We start from the raw sequence: 26,120 nt of genomic DNA on the forward strand, positions 1-26,120 counted from the left end.
AATAAAGACCCACTGAAAAATTGTGATTTTAGTGTTTTTAACAAGTTCTTGTAGCATTTTCCTAATTATGAAGGATGTATATGAAGAAAATTAATCTTGATCTTGCTGTCCGCAATAAAAATAAAAACAAGAACAAAATTAGAGGACATTTTTTTTAATCATTTTCTTGATGTAAGAAAATAAGAAATACGAACAATGTCATAAAGTTCAGGAGGCCTGAGCAGGCTGCTTCCTCATGCCGAAGCTGCTCTCTGTCTGGCCGCCAGTCAGCCTTCTGGGACACGACGTGGCGGGCAGGCATGCTCGCTCCAGCCCCATGGGCCCTGGGACAAGCTGGAGACCTGTCCAGGGTATACCCCGCCTTCACCCAACAGTAGCTGGGACAGGCTCCAGCAACCCTGCGTCCCTGACAGTGATACAGCAGACAAATGAAATGGATGGATGGAAGTTCAGGATGAGAACGGTCACATCGATTCGCAATGTTGGATTTGTATTATGCCCACTATATTTATCATGCGCACAAAGCAGAGTCCCCGATTGGTTGACGCGACATGGCAACCTTGCCAAAGTTCAAATATTTGAACTCTCAGTGTAAAACGCTCCTCTGAACCTCCCTTAGGGTTAGTGCCGGTGCAAAACCCATGCAGGGAAAGTCAAGCAGGTCCTAGCTTTAGCTTATGTGCTGAAAGACAAATGAAAGGAGTGCGTCCTAGAAACCTTAAAGTGACAGACAGCAGTTCTCACAAGCAGAATTATGATGTCATTAAATGCGGTTTATTAAACATTCGATCCATTTCCTCCAAGTCCCTCTTAGTCAACGAGTTAATTACTGATAACAATCTTAGTCTTTTAGCCTTAACAGAAACTTGGCTCCATCAGGATGACTATGTTAGACTGAATGAAGCAACCCCCCCCACTTATGCTAACTATCAGAAATCCAGGATTTCAGGGAAAGGAGGTGGTTTGGCAGTAATATCACAGTCTAGCTTACTTCTCAGCCCTAAAGTTAAAAATGCTTATAATTCATTTGAAAGCATCATATTGTCTTTAAGTCACCCAAACAGGAAAACTCGAAAACCGGTTTTACTCATAATTATTTATCGCCCCCCCGGCCCATATTCAGAATTTTTAACTGAGTTTTCCGACTTCCTATCGACTATTGTCTTAGATTCTGATCAAACTATAATATTAGGGGATTTTAATATTCATGTTGATGACCCCAGTGACTGCCTAGGAAAGGCTTTTGCAGCTTTATTAGATGATGTTGGTTTCACCCAAAGTGTGAATGAACCCACTCACTGTCATAAGCACACCCTGGACCTTGTTCTAACCCATGGGATAGAGATCAGCCAGCTGAGTGTCCTTCCTCTTAACCCCATCATTTCTGATCACTTTCTGATTACCTTCCAGTTTACACTGGAACATCCTTCTGTCCCAGTGAATAAGAAACAACTTAGAAGAACCTTAACTGACCGTTCTGTGTCTGAGTTTAAACACACAGTTCAGCCAGTACTTAGTGATATTCTGAGAAAATACTCTGAGACCAGCTCCCATAGTATCAGTCCTAGTATAAATGACCACTTTGTTAATGATGCCTTACAAGCCCTCAGGAGTACACTCGATGTTGTTGCCCCCTTGAAACCTAAGTTCGTCAGACAAAACCGAGTAGCACCGTGGTTTAACGCTGAAACTCGTTCTCTTAAATGAGAAACCCGTAAGTTGGAAAGAGAATGGCGCCGCTCCGGTTCAGAGCAGTCTCTGGATATCTGGAAACATAGCCTATTAAATTATAAAAAAGCTCTGCGTAGAGCTAGAAGCCAGTACTATTCAACCTTAATATCAGAGAATGGAAACAATCCAAGATTTCTTTTTAGCACTATAGCTAAATTAACTCGCAGTCAGAGCTCAGTAGAACCACATGTTCCTGTTTCTCTCAGCTCTGATGATTTTCTTACATTTTTCGATAGTAAAATCTCAAATATTAGACATAAGTTAAATCAAGTTATTCCTATTATCAGCCCAGAACAGGCTGAAGCGGTAGAAATGGAGGCATCCATAGAAACCTCTGTAACATTAGACTGCTTCACTGCTGTGGATCAAGCGGAAATAACATCAATTATTACGTCCTCCAAATCCTCAACGTGTCTGTTAGACCCAATTCCCACTAGACTTTTTAAAGAAACTTTTCCCCTAATTAATGATCCCATATTAACAATGATAAATGCCTCTCTGGAAACGGGTTACGTGCCACAGTCTTTTAAATATGCAGTTGTTAAACCTCTTCTGAAAAAGCCCAGTTTGGATCCTAGCATCTTGGCCAACTATAGACCGATATCAAACCTGCCCTTTATTTCTAAAATCCTAGAAAGAGTTGTAGTTAAGCAGCTTTACTGCCACCTACAGGACAACAGCCACTTTGAAGACTTTCAGTCGGGGTTTAGACCTCACCACAGTACGGAAACTGCACTAGTTAGAGTCTCTAATGACTTGTTATTGGCCTCAGAAAAGGGACTACTTTCTATTCTGGTCCTGTTGGACCTCAGTGCTGCCTTTGACACTATCGACCACGGTATTTTACTCCATAGATTAGAGCAGGACATAGGGATCAGAGGATCTGCTCTCCAGTGGTTTAAATCCTATCTGTATCAGTTCGTTAATGTAAATGGCCATTCCTCTCAGTGCACTCGAGTCAACTATGGAGTCCCACAGGGCTCAGTCTTGGGACCGATCCTGTTTACGCTTTATATGTTACCCCTAGGAAACATAATCAGGAAACACAGCATTAATTTTCATTGTTATGCCGACGATACGCAGTTGTATTTATCCATGAAGCCTGACCAGAATGACCAGATAGAGAAACTGAACGCCTGCATCAGTGACATCAAGACCTGGATGACAATTAATTACCTTCTCTTGAACCCAGAAAAAACTGAGGTCATTATACTTGGTCCTAAAAACCTCAGAGATGCTCTGTCTGCTCAGATAGTCTCCCTGGATGGTATAAGTATAGCCCCCAATTCCACAGTTAGAAACCTTGGGGTTTTACTTGACCAGGATTTATCATTTAAGGCTCACATATCTCAGGCATGTAGAACTGCCTTTTTTCACCTGCGAAATATTGCTAAGATCAGAAATATACTTTCTAAGAGTGATGCTGAAAAACTCATCCATGCATTTGTTACGTCGAGGCTGGATTACTGTAACTCCTTGTTAGCAGCGTGTCCTAAGAGTTCCTTAAGAAGTCTCCAGCTTGTTCAGAACGCAGCTGCTAGATTGTTAGCTGGAACTAGCAGAAGAGATCACATCACTCCTGTGTTAGTTTCGCTCCATTGGCTCCCAGTTGATTCCAGAATCAAGTTCAAGATCCTCCTGTTAACCTATAAGGCCTTACATGGAATGGCCCCGTCCTATATTAAGGACCTCATAGTCCCTTACCAACCAATCAGAACACTTCGCTCGCAAAATGCAGGACTGCTTGTGGTTCCTAGAATTAGTAAAAGTACGGTTGGAGGTAGAGCGTTTAGCCACCAAGCCCCTGTCTTATGGAATAAACTCCCAGCTCATGTAAGAGAAGCCGACTCAGTTTCTACATTCAAAGCTAGACTGAAAACATTCCTCTTTGGACAGGCTTATTGTCAGACTAGCTAGTATTCAGAGATTATTTAACTTAATGTTAATGTGTTTAAATTAAACTTAATAATAACTATTTCTTTTAAAAGGCTGCTAGAAGTTGAAGCTGGGGTAACTATGGTGCACTGGGGTTCTGTCCTCTTTCCTTTTTTACTTCTACCCTTCCTCTCCTCTATTCTTGATCATAATTTATCATTTAGTTCTCCATGCCTCTGTTTGGTGCAGTGCGATTCATGTATTGTCCCTCTTTTCCTCTCCCCTCCTGGGGAGTGGGAGTGCTTCCAGACTCCAGTTGGCTCATCCGTGCTCCAGTTCCTGACCGTTTACCTCGCCTTTGCTCCTGCTCCTACACCTGGCTGTGGATCCTGCCTCTGGCTCATCTCTGGCTCGTCTCTGCTCTGTACCTGACCGAGTACCTCGTCTCTGCTCCTGCTCCTACACCTGGCTGTGGTTCCTGTCTCCGGCTCGACTCGCGCCTTTGACTGTCCCCACAACCACGGCTGGATGAAGCTCGTCTGCTGGACTTTTATATATGTAGTTGTAGATTTAGATAAGTTAATTCTTCTCTAAGATTTCTGGTAAATCGCCTGTCCGTCCTGGGGGAGGATCCCTCCTTCATGTGGGCACCCCTGAGGTTTCTTCGTTTTTTCCGGAATCCGGTTTTTTTGGGAGTTTTTCCTTACCGCGAAGGGGGGTCTAAGGGCAGGGATGCCAGTATAGCTTAGTCAGTTTGTTAGTTCATTTTAGTATTTTTCTATTGAACTCTTTGTATTCGTGATCCTTTTGATTTCATGTTTTACTTCGAAGCCCATCGAGACGACTGTTGTTGTGATTTTGGGCTATACAAATAAAATTGAATTGAATTGAACTCTCGCCGCGCCATGCCCGCTGCTCAAATCGCGCCGCAGAACCTCTGATTTAACATTGTAACTGGCCGTCCCGTCACGCAAATCGTGTTCGTAGTGCATGCAGCTTTACAACTGCATAGTTGCCTGTTCTTCTGTAGGACTGCAAATCCACAGTTTTTTCACAGTCTATTGTTCTTGGAGTAAAGATTAAAAAGTCCTGGACTGTCTCCTCTGAGATTAGTGGATCTGAGGGTGCAAAAACTATCTGGCCTTTCATTCTTAACTGAGGAGATTTTTTGAGTTTTTTTGTGGGGCTGTTGGCATGTGTAAACTGACTATCATCATGGTCAGCACAGATACGGGCTGACCAGCTGCTGGCTGTGCACTGGAATAAGCCTTAGTGATTCACCTTCAAACTTGTGTCACTGAAAACAACACACAACCTATGTGCGATAGATTAGACTATCTTCAAGAGGTGCAACCGTTTTCATTTGTTCCAGTAGCTCTCCATTCCTTGTGCTCATTCCCTCCTCTCTGTTGCACTGATTTAACATGAAACTCTTAGCGCTTGCTGAATTTTTCTTTAAATTCTGCACTTTGCTGCTGTTGCAGTCAGTTTTTGTAAATCACCTACAAATCCTATTTACAGAGGATGAGCAATTTATTGTTTAATTTCACGCAATTTGGTAAATGAAATATTAAGGGTTGTATTAGGCTGATCCAAATCAAACAAAAAAACCTACAAACTGTTTGAAATTAAAGAACATGTTTCAGCTACATCCTGAAAAGCCGACTAAAATGAGTTTTATTTATTCTTTAAATCAAACCTTTTGGTAAATTTAAACTGGCACATGTTTGTTCATGTACGTTATCTTAATATGAGGCTAGTTGACTCAAAATTAACTCTACAAAAATATGTACAGAACCAGAAAAACTCAACGAGAAAATAGGAAACAGGCACAATGGAAGAGAGAACAAGACATGGTTGAGGGAGACAGCCAATACGGTTCAAGGGAGCGAGAGACCCTGGGTGAGAAGACAGAGAGAGAGAGAGAGAGCTGGAGATCCCCACAGAGAGGAAGAGAGGCTGCATGAAAGAAGCAGCCAGAGCGCAAAAACATTCAGCTCCCGGTCACTCACAATGACGACTCAACTACTTGACTGCACTCCTCTGGAAACCTGAAAGACCACAGGAAGACCTCACAGACACTCCGGTTTTTCCCTCTGCCTCTCAATCAGTTTTCCATTTTGGAAAGTGACATTATGTGGAAATACAGTGCGGGAAGGAGGAAGGTTTGGGAGGAACGTGGTCTGTGGTGCTTTTTGGAAGACGTGCATGGAGCGGCTGATGTTTTTCACTGAAGGTTTATGTGAGTAAAGGGGTGAGGGGGGGTGGGCATTTATGGAATATTTAAAATCTCGTGAGGGCTGACGCTGTTTGCTTGTGAAGAGAAAAGTATTCTTCAGAGGAGGCAGAACTTTAACGGCAGGATGGAGTGACTGTGTGTGAGGGGAAAGTTGGAGGCACATGGACACACACTTGTAAGAACCCATCCTGTTCGTCATCCATCCTTGTCAGCTGCAGACTGCCTCGCAGGTACACGGATGAGCTGAGACCAGGAAGCCAGGATTCCCACCCATGCTCACAGAGCAATCGCATCTGTGGATCCACCATCCAAACCAGCACCAGTTTCCACAAGAGTTTCCATTCATCAAACCAGTTTCACTCTAGGATATAGTTTTCTATAAGGACCAGATCATGCGTCTGAAGAGAAACAGACTAACTGGAAAACTGCTTTAACCCTTGGAACACATGCAGATTTTCTATAACCCAGATTTGGCACGGATGTAGCATTTTTAGCATGAACACATCTTCCACTCTTCAGGGATGACTTCAAATGGATTCTATGATCCGGAGAAGAGACGCCTCCCCCCTTTTCTGTGAAGACGTGAGTCACGATAATTCCAGCACTTGGATTTTTGACATTTTGTTAAAGTGGTGAACACGTTTATACAGGATGTGGATCCTGACAGACAAGACATATTTACGGCTCCAATTTCCTCTGAGATGATGGGATGGATAAGTGAACGTAAATGACAATTCAAGGGACAAAACTGAAAGATGGGAAAAGGCAAAGAAATGAATAGTTGTGAGTTTCTGGCTCTTTCTTGACTCAGTAAGTGGTGATTTTCTATAGTTCTCCTGATCTGACAGCATGAACCTGCGTGGAGGTAACATGTCAGAGCTGATCTCCCACACTATCAGAGCTATCACAGCTCTGGAGTCCAAACCCTGGCCTCCGCCTGGACTTGAGGAAAATGTCCACAGAGTTGGGAATGCAACAAGCTTGGATTGTAAGGGGGTTGACGTGGCACGCAGCACAGTAGACAGGCAGTTGGGGAACTGGTCTCAGCGCGGTGCAGCTGGACTTTACGGATCTCAGTGTGCACCTTCACATCTGCCGGAGGAGAAGAACTGGGCATCGCTGCTGATTCTGGTGGTGATCGCCGTCACGGTCATGGGGAACATCCTGGTGATTCTGGCCGTGTCCTTGGAGAAGAAGCTGCAAAATGCCACAAACTACTTCCTGATGTCACTCGCAGTTGCTGACATGCTCCTGGGCATCTTGGTCATGCCAGTTTCCATGGTGACTATTCTCTACGGTAAGAGCAGAGCGTCAATCAAATTAAGCTTTATCAAGCTGACATTTAGTGTGATGATGACTGGAGTTGAGTCTCACAGCATTTATAGAATTGTTTCGTGACTACACAAAATGCACCTGGCTGCACGCGTTCCTCACTACGGATGATTTGTGTGTTCGTGACTGGTTATAGGCAAGAAATATTACACTTTCTCATTTCCGAGTTGGAGCTCTGTCAGAGTCTGATGGCTGTTTAGATCAGTGATCCAGTGTTTGGCTCTGCGGTGAAGCGAACTCCGCCTGGACAGGCAGGTCTCAGTTCATGCATGGCTTTGTGGTGGCAGTGGAAGACAGATGGAGAGCAGCAGTGTTGGAGGTGTTCAGGGCTGTTGTTGATAATGATGGGTTTATTTGGAGAGCTGCTTCAATGGAAAAATAACATGGCAAAGCCTGTGCTGTGTACGGATGAATGGGAAGGCTGATAGAACCCTGCTGCTGTGCAAAACAAGTCTCTCAATGCTACAACTTAAAAAAAGAGAATAGCTTATTGTCTTAGCAGTCTTTAACAAAGAACCGCGCAAGCTAAGACACATCGGTTTCAGCACATACACACCTACACACTTATCCCGTTTGTTTATGTTCCACCGCGAAGACAATTCCGACGTGCAAACATTAGTACCCCCCCCCCCCCCCCCCCTCCGAGCCATGTCCCACCGGGTGATTCGCGCCCCCCCTGAGATTCCCCTGCGCCCCACAGTTTGAGAACCACTGGCGTACACAGTTAAACATTTACAGTTTATCAAAGAGCGTGTGCTACGCAGGTGTTGCCAGTGACAGCTCCGGTGTTTTGCTACATATACACCGGACATGTGATGCATGTTTCAGAGTGCGCTTAAACCGCACAAACTGCAATTATTAATTTCTCCTCCATCAGATTCAGATCAATTTTCAGTGGATTGGCATTTTGGTGAATGAAAAGGACGCCATCCATACGTCGCTACCAAATCCGAGTCCCTTATTGGTCAAAGTTCAACCTGGTTTAACTTGTGTGTGCGTTCAATGGGTGTGTGTTTTTGTATGTACAGCCAAATGAAGGTCATAGAAACTCAACGCAGGAGTTTTGAATGCGGAAACCCGAAACGCGTGCTTACATAGACTTATCATTGGAAGTGGTCGTTTGATTTTGCATTGCTGAGGGGGTTGTGTGAACGTTGCTTCACAGTATTAATCCAATTACCGTTTGAACTCAGCAGCCATTCTCAAGCGAATGAACTTTGGAAAAAAAAATTATTTAAGTAAACCAACTGTAAGCTGGTTACCTATGGAGATGTGAATACAAGCTTTTTCCTTTGAACAAATACTAAGACCAAAACCAGATGTTTGAAAATTTATTACTGTAGTAGAAAATTCACATGGGTACATTTTGTCCTTTTTTAATTTGCCCCAAATTTTCTATCCTTGGGGGGGTCCATTTTGTTTGGCAGGTGTGAAAACTCACCAGACATGATAACTCTGGTCCACATGAGATGCATGCTCATGTTTAGCCCATAAGAGGTACTTATGATGATCAGAGGATGAGCGCCACATTCTGGCATTCTTCTTCATGCTTTGTTCTTTTCCTGTTTTGAGATTTTTTTGAGGATCTGCTAAAACAATGTGGTTTTACCAGAAAGGGTGTAAAAGCGTAAAATGTATTAACTGTCACACCACACACTACACACCATAAAACAAAGTATATCCTGTCAGGCCGAATCCACACACTTCCCCTACCCCCTCAGCTTCTCCCTTATCCTTACATTTATTATTCCAAGTGGGGATTTAAGTAAAAATGCTGTCCTCAAATTCGGACAACACTACCCCTCGATGAAATCATGAATAGTCGCTGGGTAGCTACGATAGTGCGTAGCTGTCAGCACTTGGAAAATACAGAACATCGGTCTGATAATTATATGCCCCTACTGTTGGAGGGGTAGGTAGAAGCCTGAGGGGTACAGGAAGAATTCGGATTCTGCCTCAGAGTTTCCTTTTTTCCCCCAGAAATGTCAAGTTGTTGTTTTTTGGGAGTTTTAGTAGTTTTAACAAAACAAAGAAGACAACCTTTCGTGCACAGGCTGTGAGATCTGCTGTGTTTCCTGTGGTCTTGAAGCATATCTGTTTGTTCTGTGCATTAAAGTCACCTCTGGAAAAGGTGATTTTTACCAGCCTGTCATCACTCAACCTGCTTACATCCATTACAGCTCACATAAAGACAGCTATAAAGCCAACACAGCGTGCCTTTATTCCCACAGCAAAGATTAGTGTGAGCAAAAAGGAGATAAATAAAAAAAGTTGGCAAAGCAGCTGGCTTCAAGTCAAAGAATCACTGTTGTACAGAGGCCGAAATTTGAATTATCACTAATTACATTACAGAGTTTTTATCATTGATGGCGGCATAATGCTGTTGCTGCTGGCCGATATATTATTATTATGTCCTTTTAGAGACATTACAGACCTGCTGTTTTCTTTACAAATCAGGACAACGCCAGAGTGGGGTTCAATTTTACAGAATCAGAGAAATCTTTCAGTCTTCTTTAGACGGCAGCACGTATTTCCTTTTTAGATCTTCAGGGGTGTGATAGCTTTTATCAAAGTGATTCTCTGTAGAGATTACCACAGGGCGTGGCAAAAAAAACCTAAACAGAGTTTTCCAAGATAAAGTGTTTCATTGTTAAACAATAATTTGAAGAAAAAAAAAATCAGTTTCCCCAAAAATGTTCTAGAAATTTCCTCTGATTAAACAGATTTGATTAAAAAACAGCACCAGATGACGGTTTAAAAAGGACAAAATTTATTTTTCAACTTAAAGCAACAAAACTAGCAGAAGCGTTGGGGCTGCAGTGACCTTTGTAGTGGTAGGTAGTCTCCTCCATGAATGAAAACATCCCCTGGTGGAGACTGCTGCAAAATGTACAATAAAATTGTGATAAAGTTCATGCTTACCTGTTCTAAAATCAAAATAAAATCAACAACTAGCAAATCAAATGCCTTTATTTAACAGACAGGCAACATGTTACATGTTCATTTCAGTTTGTAAAAAAGATGAAATGATGCTATTTTAAATGCTGACAAAACAGCTGTACACATTGATTATTGAAGCTTCTAAAATCTACCAACAAATTAAATTGCCCCCTTGGCCAAACCCACAAATAGTGTTGTGTGTGTGAAAAGCTCTGTGATAAAAGTGGAAGAAATCCCAACATTCAGACATGTTTTTGTGTTTTTTCAACAGTCATGAAATATCTAAGAAGCTTTAAATGTCTGAGATTGATTTTCAGTATATCTAAGCTTTCCAGTGACATTTTTCTGAATGTCAACTTTGAGTTTAATGTCGGAGCTAAAACATCTGACCTCATTCACAGGTTTGATATTTTACCGAATAATTTCAGTTTATAAATGATGCACTGCTAAGTCAGCATTTAATGCATAGCGGGAACTTTTCAGCCGTTCTGCAAGCTTCTGCATTTCTTGTTATTTGCCAATGAATTCACTATGGAAAAAAATGCTGTTTCCTTTTTTTTGGGGTCTTTTAACAGATGACATTGTGATTTTTTTTTTGGCTATTATATATTTCTTTGAAATGATTGAAAGATTAATTATAGTAAAATTCGTCTTTGTATATGTATTTGTCTTATAGTTTTTCTGTTTGTACCTGAGGGTCCTTTGATTATTTCCTGAGCTACCATTCAAACAGCCCATTTGTCCTGTGAGTGTTGCACTCCACCGCAGGATTCCCTTTGTAACTAATATTTCTATAGTCATCTTCATGCAAAGACTTTGATTTCATTGTGGGTTTTGCATTTTGCATATCATCTAGTCCAGACAGATAGGAGAAACAGCTGGGATCATAATTTCAAACACTTCCAAGTCTGAGGCTTCAATCCTTGTTTGCTGAAGACCAGACAGAACTGTTGGGGTTCAGATGCTGTAACTCATCCCCAGTTTGGGTGCTGTCATGATGCTTTCTGCACACCTCCTTTCAATAGCTCCTTTCAATGGAGCTGATCTCCCATGGTGAGAAGGAGAGGGCAGGTACATGAATCAATCCTTGCCCACTGCATCAAAGAAATAACAGAAATCCAAATTTCTTAATAAGATGTGATATACAGTACAGTGATCCCTCGCTATAACACGGTTTACTTTTCACGGTTTCGCTACTTCACGGATTTGCATCGTGTTCTGCATTCTGATTGGCTAAAAAGTCACTCCGCTTTTTCTCTACCTGTGCGTCAATAACGTTGCAGTTTAATATGTAAACGTACGTAAATCAGCTTGCCAAATTTACAACACATACGTGCAAATTCTCTTGCAATTTCGAGTTTCTTTAAAACCCATAGAAAAAGAGCGACAACAACTGCCTATCACTATGTTCTTCTCCCGGACAAACACACCTCCATCGCGGGCTTCAAAAGAAGAAAACACTGCAGAGTGGAGTCAGGATGCAGCAGCTCAGTCTGAAGAGCAGTGAAACACACCTGAGTCACTATTTGTCCAACTGTACTTTGTATTTTTTATAATCATTTTAAATTTTCTCCCGTATAATTCAATTACTCTCGGGCCGCAATCTCCGCAATTTGAAGCTTTCTGTTCACGGTGATGATTAAAATTATTATTAGACAGTACAGTACAGAAGTTATTTGTTGAAAAAACTTTTCTAAAGTACTTTTATTTGTGAAACAAATGCTTGAGCCTGTAAAATGGTTTGTTCTTTCTTTTCAATGTATAATAGAGTTTTTAATTGTATAATACTTGTTAAAAAAATAGAGGTTTCTACTTCACGGATTTTACCTATCACGGGTTCTTTTTGGAACGTAACCCCCGCGATAAACAAGGGTTTACTGTAAACCCTTTGATAAAATCCACAAAAAAAATTGCAAAATATTTTTTTTCTTAATGAACGTTTATAGAATCAATAATGCTATGTTGGGTGATTTGTTGTTTTCTGCTCACAACAATGTTGGTTTAAGATGCAAAAATATTCACATTGATTCATACATTTTTAACATGGTGTACCTGTAGTTTTATATTTGGCTAAAATTTTCCTTTTTTTCGGTACAGTAAGCAGAAAAGAAGAGAAATAAGAATAGCAATTGATGAGTTATTCTCACCATAAGGTTTTGAAAATTAGCCAAACTTTTCCTGCCAAAAGTGTTTGATGGAAGCAGCCGTTTTAAATTGAGTAGGGAAAGCCCTTCTACTGCCCCTACTGGAATGATGATGAACTACAGGGCAGAAAACATGGACCATGCACTGTATATTTAATGAGTTTTTAAGAAATATTGGGATCATTGTAATGGAATAGGGGTAAAAAATATGTGTATTAAAAATGTAACGAATGGTTATATAAAGTTAACTAACTGAGATAAATGCTTGAATGTGAAGCATTTTCATACAGTTTCAGAGCAGGTGAGTTGGATTTTTGGTCCACAAGCCAACCTTCCACTATTGAGAACCTCAGCACTGCACACTTACTTTGAGCACTGCTGACATTTCTACTGGTATCTTACCGCTGCAAGATAACCGTTTTCTCTGCTCCCTTTCACTTTGACTGTTGATCCTTCGTCACATTTAAGCACACACACACACTTATGCCCTTCATTGTTGCCCTTTTCCAGATGATCTTTGCTCCTTTACGTCTCAGTGAAGCGCTGCAGAAATAACAGGCTTTATGAGCCGAGTGGCAGATTCATTTGCATTAGAAGAAGCGCTCAAATTAGTAAGAAGATGGAAAGCTTCCAAATCAACAACCTCCCTTGATTATTACTCATGTTCGCTTGCTCTTTAGTGAGAAGACAAAAGCATTCATTATCCACGCATAGCCAAGATAAACCCTCACCACAATTATGTTCTTGTGTTCTGCACAATTTCTGATTTGGTTACTAATTTAAAAAACAAACACATTTATTTCAGGGTGAATTACGCTGATGATCTGAGTAAATGAGCAATAATTTGGAGATGTAGTAGGAAGAAAAGACACGCGGCTGAGGCGGGCCATGGAGGAGTTTACAGATTGGACTTTCCAGCTGATTGTGTGAAACTACTTTATTATTGGGATCATTTATGGGGTTATGGGAGCAGACACGATGTGACATGATATTAATGACCAGACCAGGGGAGAGCCAAAGATGTGGGTGCAGCTAAAAGGCTGCTTTGACTGGCTTCCTTGTGTAATTTCCTTTCAATTCAGCCCTCGTGCTGCTGAAAATGCAAAACTGCAGGAGAAATGTTTGTAGCATTTGTTTTCATCAATATGCCAGAGAATTTCAAATAGATCCATAGTTTTTAGAACTTCCCTTTTTTTTTAATACATATATACAGTATATGTGTTTGTGTATATATATAATTTTCTTTCCATATAATGCACACTTTGAAGGCCATTATCCCACATATACCATGATCACTTACAAAATAAATAAATATTCAGTCAGTTTTTTGTACTTTATTCTTGTTATTTTGTTTGGTTAAGATTGTTTTTTCCCCCTAAAAAAGTAGACTACTTGTTACGTGGTTCCCCTGCCAAAGGTAGTTTCCTCTGTCACGGCACAACTTCTTGCATCGTTGATTTATTTCATAGCACTTATATTTTGCCTCAAAAAGCGTGAAAAGAGGGTGGATGTTTACGATTATGCTTTATTCTGAGGCTTGTGGGAGTTTATTGTCATATTTGAATTTATTTCCCACATATTTTATGTACAACAACATTGACACGGATTATGTTAGGTCGCTGTTCCAGCCTGCCAGTATCTGTGCCCCCCAATAATTTGCAGTAGAAACGACAACACTTTAAAAATTCTCCATTGTTAAATACTTCAATTACAAAGTCACTTTAAAAAAGTGCGTTTCATATTGTAAATTAGCCAAAAAAAGATATTTTTCATTTCTATTGTTTTTTTTTAAGAAAAAACTCTTGTTTTTAGCAGAATACATGGAATGAAATGCATGTATGACCATAAACTCCCAATGGCCGCGGAATAAAATATAACATAAGGATCTAGCTTTATTGTGTGCTTTTTGGGGCAAAACAAAAGTGCTATGAAACAAATCAATGATGCCTGAAACTGGGGAAACAAATTCTGGCAGGGGAAACATATCTTGGCACAACATCGGACCAACCTCAACTGCAGCAGTAAAGGAAATTGATGTATACACTGATCGTCATGATGGGTTAATTAAAGCATCAGTTCAGAGAAAAAGTTCACCTCTTACTGCTTGTTTTTATCCAGATGATGAAGCAAACGTTTATTTAAAGAAACCAGCACAGTGATATAGAACATTTAAGCTATGTGACCGGAACTTCTTTTTTAGGTGTGCATTATCACTTTTTTATCCACATATTGCAGCTAAACAGAATCTATTCACCCGGACCATGGTATGAATATATGTAACCAACCCTTATTACTGCTTTCATATTTATATTTCTTTACATGTTGATTGGCTTTTCTTATTTTGTTTTTTTGTTTGATTTTCCCAGCAATATCTGCTTCTTTAGCATTTTTCCTTGATTTTAACTAGTGTGGGTGGTGACCTTTCTCCTTCTTTACTCAGTCTGTTGTCCTCTTGTCTACTCCATCCATCTCATCCCAGGCTTGTTAAGATGTTTTTGGATTCCTGATCTTTTCATATTTCGTTTTTTGAGGTTCGTTCATTTTGGTTTTCCTGCTTTGCTGTGTCCTACTTTTTATTCAGATTATTCTTTCATCAAAGTACTTCTTTCACTCTTCCTCCTGAGTCTTGCAGTATTTCCATCCTCTCCTCAGATGACTTTTTCTAGCTGGTAAAACGTTAAAACTAAAACAAACTTAGGTTTCATTTCAGATAAATATTTATCTTGAAAAAAAGTAATTAGAATCACAGATAAACTTCATTTATGAACACACACTATCATATGAAGTGTATTGAAAATAAGAAGCTGAACTCAACGCTGTACTGAACAAAAGGATTTGTAACTTTAAAGGATTTTCATCATAAAATCCATACATGGTAACACAAACTGCTTTCTGTTCTTAACTTAAACACGTCATTTATTTCCATGTTCCAGAAAAAGGTTCTAGCATATGCAAATGTTAATTTAAAAACTGGTAAGGAAGATAAAAAGACTAAGTATGCTGAAATGACAGCAAGCAGAAAAATGACATGACAGCATCATACAGTGGCTACAGATTCACGTTCCATCACATCCCAAAGGTTGATACAAGGCAGGATGGATCCATGCCTTCATGTTGTTGATGCCAAATTCTGACCCAATCATCCAAATCAGACCAGACAATATTTTTCCAATCTTCTATCATCCAGTTTTGGTGAGTCTTTGTGGATTGTAGCATCAGTTTCTTGTTCTTAGCTGACAGGAGTGGTACCTTGTATGGTCTTCTGCTGAAATTTGCCTTAATAAACAGTTGGACAGGTGGGGCTAATAAAGTGACAGGTAAGTGTACATGGTTCAATATTTTCAGAAATGTATTACACGTGTCCAACAGAGTACAACAGAGTTCAGGACTGAGAGCAGTAAGAATAAAAAAAGTATAAAAGTTTAGGTGATTAGGTGAAACGAGACGTTTTATAAAATATATGACTGTAGAACCTATAAACAGCAGCAACGTAGTGATTAACAAAGTTAATCATCCCTGCTGGAAACCCATGAATAAAAAGACACTCGTCATGAAGGGCCACCTCAGACACGAAGGGAGGACTAAGAGTGTGCAGGGACAATAGAATGACTAATAATAGACAAAACATGGCACATATCTGTAGCGGCCTCAGCCGAGGTGTCTGCCTTTATGAATTGGGGCTTTCCTGTCAGTGCAGTGGGACTGAATGCTCCTGATCCACCTGTGCCTGTTAGCACTGTCACTGTTAACATGGTGCGCTTCATGCTGCACTCTCCCACCGTTGCTGGCAGGGTTGCTCAGCTCTGGGTTTGTGTTCTCACACAAACAACACTTTTATGGTGTAAACTTTGAGTGTTCTGAATCCGCATTGTTTGGGTTTTCAGATGATTCCTTCCAGTCACGTGAAGCGCGGTCATTATATGTGTAAGGGCGCTCCCTTAGAGCTTAACAGCCAAATGCTGAAGGGGTTTCTCATTGGCTGACGTCTTGCCTGTCTTGTCTGGCTGTGCTGGCAGATGGCATGGCTCGATTACAAATCATCTCTGTCTTACAAATCTATTTGTCTAGAAGAAACATCACTAGTATCTTGGGTAATTTAGGATTACCATAACTTTGTGGCTGTGGGGATAAACTGTTTGGGACTTTAGTCTCCTGTTACGTCCCCAACAGGCAGACTTGTCTGGAGTCTAAGGGAAAACACAAAAAGGGGACTATATGGGACCATGAAAACTGGACTACAGGAAGATAACCAACACAGTTTATTAAAGAAAAAGAGTGCTGATTTAAACAAAAAGATGAAACAAAGGGATTGGAACAATGGCCAAACATAAAATAAGTCAGGGAAACAACTGACCCAGCGACGTTGACCGTCGGAGTCAGCAGCTCTCGCTAAGTCTAACTATTGAAAGGAGCAAACAAAGCCTGCAAATAAAGACTACCAAGGTCCAACCCCAAACTAAATTAACAAACCCAGCAGTATAAGACTGCTGAGGACAAAGAGGGAAAAAGAGAAACAAATAGTGATGTGACGTTCTGTATTAAGGCTTCGTTGGCTTGTGTCCAGTATTGGAGGAGGAGTTTCTGCAAAGCGCGTATCGAGGTTTGCTTCATTTAGGGAGGAGCTGAAAATGATGACATCCAAAGTTTTGCTGCCTGGCTGTCCGACATGACTGATTCATGAAATGCTTTAGATTTTGCTGCAGGTTTGACAGCTACATGAATCCTTCGGTGTCCATTCAAAATTTGTGTGTTTGATGGAGAGTTATGGTCAGTGAGAGTCTGGAGGCAGTTTAGACAGAGGTAGAGATTCTGGAGAGAATTTGGAGTTTAGGAGACACTGTTTGTTTTTTGCCCACAATCGTTGACCTTTCCAGTGATTGTGGGCAGGCTCATACAAGTATGGGGTGGAGTCGTGGGCATGGAGCTTCAGTCCAAATGGGTGAAGAAAAGGAATGTGAGCTCTGAAGTATGTGTTTACTTCCGTTTGTGAGAAGACAGAGATGCAGATCTGCAGTGAACAGAGACATGCACAGGATTTTAGAGGGGCAGGGGCTCAAAGCCAGAAAAGGGCGGCAAAAACACTTTTTTTTCTCCTTTAAACAATACGAAAATTAAAGTTTTTTTTTTTAAATTAATCTACTAATAGATAAATACTCAGTGTCTCTATTTTCTTCAATAAACTGTGTTGTTCATCTTCCTGGTGTCCAGTTTTCATTTATGTATAATTACTGTCAAAATGACTTCATTCACTTTATCATAGACTTGCTGCAGGCATAATCAACATGAATAAAGTTTAATCCAGATGGTAATCAAATAAAATAAAATCAAGCTTTATTTATATAGCACTTTTACAACTCAGGTTACTCAAAGTGCTTTGCATAAAATATAATCAAATTTCAAATTTAAAACCTACACAAACAACCCCCCCCCCCTGCCACACACACACACAGACACACACACTCACACATACACACACACCATGATAAAGAGAGTGATAAAATGATGCAATGTAAAAAGAAAAAACAAGAAAAATAACATTTTAGAGATCCTACAACTTTTATGCCCAGAATGCTGAAATTAATATTTTATGGGCGGCCGTGGTGCAGTGGTAGGGTGGTCGACCCATGATCATAAGATTGCAGGTTCGATTCCCGCCTTGCCCGCTCATGTGTCGAAGTGTCCTTGGGCAAGACACTGAACCCCACCGTGCCTCTGGTGGGAGGTTGGCGCCAGTGTTCGGCAGCGGAGCCACCACCAGTATGTGTGTGTGCATGGGTGAATGGGACTGACTGTAAAGCGCTTTGGGCCTTCAAAAGAAGGTAGAAAGCGCTATATAAGTATACGCCATTTACCATTATGATATCATCCTTTTGCTATGAAGATTTTGTGGTTTAGTTTGGTTGTTCATTGGTGTTTTTGTCATGTTGTGCTGTCTGTCAATAATGTAAAATATCTACAGCTCTCTTTATTTCTGTTAATTGTCTTTAGTGAGTAGAAGTCTCTGGTTTTCAGTTTTACCAGGTCATCTGCTTTTTTTGTTTTTTGTTTGTCCACTGTCTTTGTCCTGTTTAAGTTTATTTATTAAATGTTAACGTTTCTGCCTCCAAGCCCAATTTTCTGTATTTGGCTCCTGCACCTCCAGTTTCTGACAGTTGTATTCAATGTGACTGGTTCTGGATTGGGATTCACAGCTAAATTCTCTTTTGCATCTTATCCTCTAATCACTGACTTTCGTTGTGATTGGACATATTTTAATACAGAAGTTAGTGAATAATGCAGAGTTTAAAGAAGGCATTTCTAATCAGAAAATATTACTGTCATGGCGTCGTAGACGTGGCAGACCCAGTTGCTGAAACCCGGAAGTAAACTCTTGACCAGAAATAGTTTGCAAAGAGGTTTTAATTCTCTTAGGGGTTTACAGAGTCTCCAAGAGAGCGTAGCTTGAATAATCTTCGGATGCGTGGGGGGAAGCCGAGGATGGGGGAAACCAACTTGAGGTTGAGCAGGACACAGAGGACGGCGGAGCAACTTGAAGTGAGGCGTGGGCGCCGAGGACGGCGGGACCAGCGTGGAACGTGGAGTGGAGCTCTGCCGCAGGAACCAGCGTGACCAGTGGGAGATGAACCTGAAAGTGAGCACAAGCAAGGTAAGTAACGTGACTTGACTAGGTTTAGAAGATACTAAAAGGCCAGACGTAAGCACCAGAGTGAGTATAACAAACTGGCACTGGATACTGGAGAGGAGAACCCTTAAGAAGGCAGGCAGGAGATGAGGAGATGCAGGACAGCTGGTTCCAATCAGCAGAGCAGGAGCAGGAGTGCTGGGAGGGGGAGGTGGCTGACACAGGCACCGTGACAATTACGTTCTTTAGGTTCAGACCTATAGTGAGGAAGCTATGAATTTGGCATAAATACTGTTCATTTATTTTGAAAATTCCCTGTGTTTTAATATGAACTTAGTACCCAACTTTCATCATTTCCTAATTTTCCTTTGTGGTCAAGAATTTATGTATCTATTTTTATCAATACATAACACACAAAGAAATTACACAGCAATGTAAATGTTTAGTAAACTTCTTTATTTTGCTGACATGTTTTTTGCACCGCACCAACACAAGCCCAACTTCTGCCCTTCCCTGAATAAGGCCTTCTCTGTCATTGGGCACACCTGCCAGGTGAGCAGAATGACAGGGCAGGCAAAAAGGGTGCAGCACAGCAGCAGCAAGATGCAACATCTTCCTCCACTGAAGTGACCAACATTTTTTTCAGTTTATCCTGGCTTCGTTTTTGTCTTGACTTTTTTTGGGACTGTCAAACTGCCGTTTACAGTTTGACAGTGTGCTTATAATAATATATATAATATAATATAATAATCCCAAAGCAACCACAAGGGGGCACATTCCATCATGTGCATGTCCCAGACCAGATGAACTGACTTACCGACTTTGATGAGACGGATGTTAAAGCAGAGACATGCGACATCAGTTCATCTGTATCGATTTTGTCTGAAGGGTCCACTCAGCGGTTTGAGGCGGCCAAAGACTTTGCTGTGAAGCACTCTCTGTTACTCAAGCCATGCTTTCTGAAAGTCAGTTGCTTAGTAATCAATGCTGAAGCCTTTCTCAGCCTATGGTTATTTGGTTACCACAGGCAACAGTCAAAACCAGGAGAATCTATGAAAACAGTCATCAGGCCTGAGCTGTGAGGACTGAATACACCTTCTTCCCTCCCATTCTGTTTCTGTCCTCCTTCAGCTCTTCAGAGCATTAATGACTGTATGTCATTGGGATTTAACTGCTCCTTTGTCACTAATGCTCCTTCTCTGGTTTGGATGTCTGCCAGATGGTTCATGTCTCTTTCAGAGTGCAGATATTCTCTTCTTCTGCTTAAACATTCATTTAGACAGGCATTTGAAAAAAGAAAAGTAAATAAACAAACCAAAATAGGCTTCCTTTGTGCAGTTCAACTCAGATACTATGCTCTATTGACGTAATTCCAGCGGAGGCTAAAGTGGAGAAAAGATTCTGAAGTGGAGAAAATCAGCCTTGCGCTTATATGTACCACTGCACAGTAATGAAATGCTCACGTAATCAAAATATATCAGCGGATTCTGTTGGAGAAAAGCAGCTTTGTATCATAAGAACAGGCAGAAAGCTGGATCCAAATGCAGCAGGTTTATTAGCTCAGCTAAAAGCCCACAAAGCTAAATCAGAGACAGGTAAGCAAGGGTCAATAACAGGCATAAGATCATCAGAGGAGAGACAGGGTAGTCAGGATCCAGGCGAGAGTTGGGGCAGGCGGCAGGCAAACAGAGCCAGACACTAACTAGGTCAGGAGACAGGAGATCGTGTCAAATAATAACACTCAGTAAGGAAAGCAGAGTGGCACAAACACTGTGGCGTAACCCTTGTGCTATCCTTGGCTCTTTAACGTGGGGAGTTGGGTCATCTAGACCCACTAGACAGTGCGCTGAACCTTTTTTCTTCAATGATTTGTGAACCTCACTGGTGTCCATGGATTACGTGAAATCTTTCCACCTTTATCCACCTTTGTCATTGTAGGAATAACACGTCAAAGTAAGGGTGGGGTCATCTAAGATAGCACAAGGATTAAGTTGACTGTGGTTGATGAATGAATGAATGAGAGTCAGGTGTGCTGCATCCAGGAAGTTTGCGCTGGAGCTGCTGGGAGCTGTAGTGTGGTTAGAACTCTGGAGACAGGTCCTGCCGGTGACCTGGGAGACAAAGCTCTTACTTCTGAAACTGCACCATTATGCAACACTTTGTGTTTATTTTGTGTTGCATATTGGTACAAAGCCAATATGAAATGCCACTTTTCCCTGTGCCAGAATCAGCAGATTCATGCTGATCGTGTAACCGGTCGAAGAGTGATGGTAGGTCAAATAGCGTGTTATTTAAGTGTCACCAGCGACATCTCCAGGGTTAAAGGGTTAAGATATAGAGAATTGTGGAACAGAGCAAATTTAAAAGACCTTGTCTCTTCTAACTCTTGCCTCCTTGAGTCTTGTTGAGTTCACCTCTGTTGTTTGTTGCTGTTGTGCCCCCCCCCCCCATAATGCTTACGCCTGTGTGTGTTTGTAAATGTCACTGTTCCTGTTTTAGTTTGGTTACTTTAAAGCAGGGGCATCCATGCTTTTTTTGGCACGTACTCTACTTTTATGCCCCAATGTCAATTTATACTAAACTTCAAGTTGACAACTTAAAGTATTTCCAGTCTAAAATGAACAAGGATATGCAAGCCATGGCCTAGGAATCAAGCACCAAAGTTACTTTATTCACCTAAAAAACTATGCAGTAATAGTACACAAATCTTTGTGGGAGATAGCTTTATCGTGCGGACAGTTTTCCCCCGGTTATTCGCATTTCAATATTCACAGTTTCATGTATACACAAATGTTTATTGCAAAAACTCAGTCAGCTGAAGATGCTTGTATAAGACTTTTGCGTCCGAAGGAAGGGCTGTGGGAATTTCTCAGAAGGCAGGGGGAGATGAAGAGCATGCCAGCCCGTCGGCCTCCAAGAGCTGTGTGGAGAAAAGGCATCATCTGATTCAGAAGCGGCCAGAAAAATATCCCGATATGCTGAGGAAGATAATTACGAGAATAATTATCATTTAGATAAATGAATGATGAATAAAAGAAGAAGATGATCTCTTGCACTTAACTGTTGAGGAGGCACGGGCTCCTGGTTGTAAGGCACAGAGAGACACTCTTATTGAGGGTTGTTAAGTCAGCTACGATACAGAATGTTGCTCTGAAGAAAGAAAAAACTTTGTTAAGGAATATTCCAATGTTCTTAAATAAATGTTTTACAAAGCATCAGAAGGGTTTCTGATGAGAAAGGACAGACATTCTTCGGCTGCGGGAATGGGGCGGGGGTTCTCTGTATTCGCGGATTCTGAGTATTTGCTGGTGTCTCTGGTCCCAAACCCTTGCGAATACTGCATTGATAATATTTCTGTAGCCATGATGTTCAGTCAAAATATAGCTTAATATGCATAAATCATATACAATTAAAATATTTATTTTTAATAAAAAAAAAAAAGGTCAACTTGTCATGACATCGTCGACGTAGCAGACCCAGTAGCTGAAACCCGGAAGTAACTCATGACAAGGAAGTACTTGGAATATTTTATTTTTCCAAGAGGTAAATAAAGTTTCTGGGAGAACATGGTAAGTAGTTCCTCCGTGGAATGATCCTGACGTCCCAGGAGCTGATGGCGGTGAGGATTGGACGAGGCGCTGAGGACAGCAGATTTGCTTATTTCTCGCAAACTGTCTGATTAAATTGTGTCCAGTTTGTGACCCATTCAGTCTTTAAGATCCACTAAAAATGCGAATTAGAAATACACCAGGTGAAGTCCGCAGTATGCGTGCGTCAAGGCAGAGGGTGCTGGTGATCTCAGACAATGTGACACCGCAGCTAAAAAATGATAGAATTAGTGGTAGCAAGTCAAATGCAGCCATCCAGATATGATCTAATATTGTTCAGCATTAGTTTCCAAATGGAGGATTATGTGTCTAAACTCCGCAGATAGTGGAGATCCGTCTCTTGTGGTGATCTCCATTAAGACAGAGAGACTTTGAAAACTGAAAAAGACAAAGAACACTTCTACAAGCAAGTTATCCATGTGCTTTATTCAGAAGGAGCGGTGCACAGACGTCATTTATAAGTAAAAGTATGCCTGTAATAATACAGTTTGTAAACGAAAAAAAAAATGTGAAATGACATTTGAAGCAACACACTTTAACACATTTAACTTTAAATGGTAAATAAGTTGCTCTGTGGGGTTATATGTTTGTAAATCTGAATGATGATGTTGGTGCCTCGCCAGCTGTGAACCTCGCCGCACGTTTCTGTGTTGTAGTAATACATAATTAGAACAGATAAGGCATTTTATGATGAAAACAGAAAGCAGCGACAATCACATTTCATGCTTTGCTGTAAACCATGTTATGGCGGGGGAAGGAAAGCCATTTCTAAAGCGCAGCTTGCATAACCACAGCTGAGAAAATGGCGGCTCCTGCTTAGTGGGTAGGGCTCGAGAAGTGCCTCCTCCAGTGGGCGTCCTGGCAGGACGGCTGGGTAAGATGGGGTGCCTCAGTCTCACTTCCAATCGAGGAGGCACACGGGCTGGCCCAGGCCTCGATAAACTCTCCTGTGAGCCGGAGAGGCCCTTCGCCAGGGACACGGCGTGCTGCGTGGCTGGTAAAGGCCTTCTGATAGCAGAAAGAAAATCTCTCTCTCTCTCTCTCTCTCTATATATATATATATATATACACTGACCAAAAATATAAACACAACACTTTTGTTATTGCTCCCATTTTTTATGGTATGAACTCAAAGATGTGAAACATTTTCCACATACACAAAATAACCAGTTCTCTGAAATATTGTTCACAAATCTGTCTAAATCTGTGATAGTGAGCACTTCTCCTTTGCCAAGACATTCCATCCCACCTCACAGGTGTGCCATTTCAAGAAGCTGATTAGACAGCATGATTATTGCACAGGTGTGCCTTAGACTGGCCGCAAGAAAAGGCCACTCTGAAATCTTCAGTTGTATCACACAGCACAATGCCACAGATTGTTGTGCGAAGTTGCTGGATATTGGCAGGAACTGGAACACGCTGTCGTATACGCCGATCCAGAGCATCCCCAACATGCTCAATGAGTGACATGTCCGGTGAGTATGCTGGCCATGCAAGAACTGGGATGTTTTCAGCTTCCAAGAATTGTGTACAGATCCCTGCAACATGGGGCCGTGCATTATCATGCTGCAACATGAGGTGATGTTGTTAGATGTACGGCATAACAATGGGCCCCAGGATCTCGTCACGGTATCTCTGTGCATTCAAAATGCCATCAATGAAATGCACCTGTGTTCTTCACCCATAACAGATGCCCGCCCATACCATAACCCCACCACCACCACGGGCTACTTGGTTCACAACAGTGACATCAGAAAACCGCTCACCCACACGACGCCACACACGCTGTCTGCCATCTGCCCTGAACAGTGTAAACCGGGATTCATCCGTGAAGAAAACACCTCTCCAACATGCCAGACGCCATCGCATGTGAGCATTTGCCCACTCAAGACGGTTACGACGACGAACTGAAGTGAGGTCAAGACTTTGATGAGGACGACGAGGATGCAGATGAGCTTCCCTGAGACGGTTTCTGACAGTTTCTGCTGAAATTCTCTGGTTATGCAAACCGATTGTTTCAGCAGCTGTCCGAGTGGCTGGTCTCAGACGATCTTGGAGGTGGACATGCTGGATGTGGAGGGCTTGGGCTGGTGTGGTTACACGTGGTATGCGGTTGTGAGACCGGTTGGATGTGCTGCCAATTTCTCAGAAACGCCTTTGGAGACGGCTTATGGTGGAGAAATGGACATTAAATTTCCTAGCAACAGCTCTGGTGGACATTCCTGCTATCAGCATGCCAATTGCACGCTCCCTCAAAACTTGAGACATCTGTGGCATTGTGCTGTGTGATACAACTGAAGATTTCAGAGTGGCCTTTTCTTGCGGCCAGTCTAAGGCACACCTGTGCAATAATCAGCATCTTGATATGGCACACCTGTGAGGTGGGATGGATTGTCTTGGCAAAGGAGAAGTGCTCACTACAGATTTAGACAGATTTGTGAAGAATATTTCAGAGAACTGGTTATTTTGTGTATGTGGAAAATGTTTCACATCTTTGAGTTCATACCATAAAAAATGGGAGCAATAACAAAAGTGTTGCATTTATATTTTTGGTCAGAGTATATATATATATATATATATATATATATATATATATATATATATATATGTGTGTGTGTGTGTGTGTGTGCAGATCTTCAAGACAAAAAGTGTGAGCACCCCTGCTGTAAAGTCACTGACCAGGGGACAAAACAAAAGAAACCTTATAAAACGACTGTGATATACTGACATGTATCTACACTACCTCACTACATCACAGCTACAAGAGATTTTTCAACTCTTTCCTATTTAAGTTCTGTCTTTAAATTCCCTTAATGTTTGATCTAACATGATGTCAAATCTGATTCAGAGACAAAAAATTATTCTATTTTATTTTTTCTTAGAATTTAAGGTCATCCTCAGAAACCTTTGTCAGTCAAAGTCAGGCTTTTTGAATGGTCTTTATTACATTGTCACTCAAGTTTGAGTTGTAATAATGAGCTGATGTAATGACTGATCGGGGCATTGAGGGTCTGCAATTCAGCCCAAATTGTAAATTGTTCCCACTTTATCAGGACTGAAGTTGCTAAAGTGGTTTTTACACAAAGCTGCAGAGCATGAACAAGAGAAGCAGGTTAGACACATTATTTCAAATTTAAAATCTTAAATGGTACATTGTGCAGACGTTTCCCATGGCCGCTGACAGAGACAGCTCTGTTTCCTGCTGCATCCAACTCTTTGAGTTTTCACAGCTGGGTAACGACAGTTCAAACTCTGAGGATCAAAAGTAACTCAGACCATTTTAGTGATATTTGCAGAATCTTGTGGAAGCCCTGACCCTGGCTCACAACACCTGTGACCAGAAGAAAATGAGGGAGAGCTCCTCAAGTTCAGCTTTTTCCTGACATTGCTTGAAAAATGACGGTAGACGCACAAAATGACTTCATTTTTAAAATATTTAAAGTCGTCCTGGTAAAAACTGTTAGTGGAGCAAAATTGTTCTTATTACTTCTTCTGTTATAGATTACAGAGTAATGATACTGGTTGGACAAAAACTCCCCCAACAGCAATCTCATATTGTGTGTGAACATTCTCACTTAATACAGAATGCATTTGAATGACTGATTCCGGTTGTGGTGGTAACTGCATAG

At 41.3% G+C, this 26,120-nt stretch overlaps 1 protein-coding gene across 1 annotated transcript in view; it reads left to right on the forward strand.

Annotated features, from left to right (window-relative positions):
* Positions 1 to 5,568: 5,568 nt before the first annotated feature.
* Positions 5,569 to 26,120, forward strand: part of htr2a (5-hydroxytryptamine receptor 2A) — a 179,592-nt gene continuing 159,040 nt past the window's right edge. The window contains exon 1 of the mRNA XM_004081654.4: positions 5,569 to 7,142. Within this exon, the coding sequence (XP_004081702.1) occupies positions 6,695 to 7,142 (448 nt within the window). The 5' untranslated portion in view covers positions 5,569 to 6,694. The remainder of the gene's footprint in view (positions 7,143 to 26,120) is intronic.

This window comes from Oryzias latipes, chromosome 21 (genome assembly GCF_002234675.1).
Source record: "Oryzias latipes chromosome 21, ASM223467v1".
NCBI lineage: Eukaryota > Metazoa > Chordata > Actinopteri > Beloniformes > Adrianichthyidae > Oryzias > Oryzias latipes.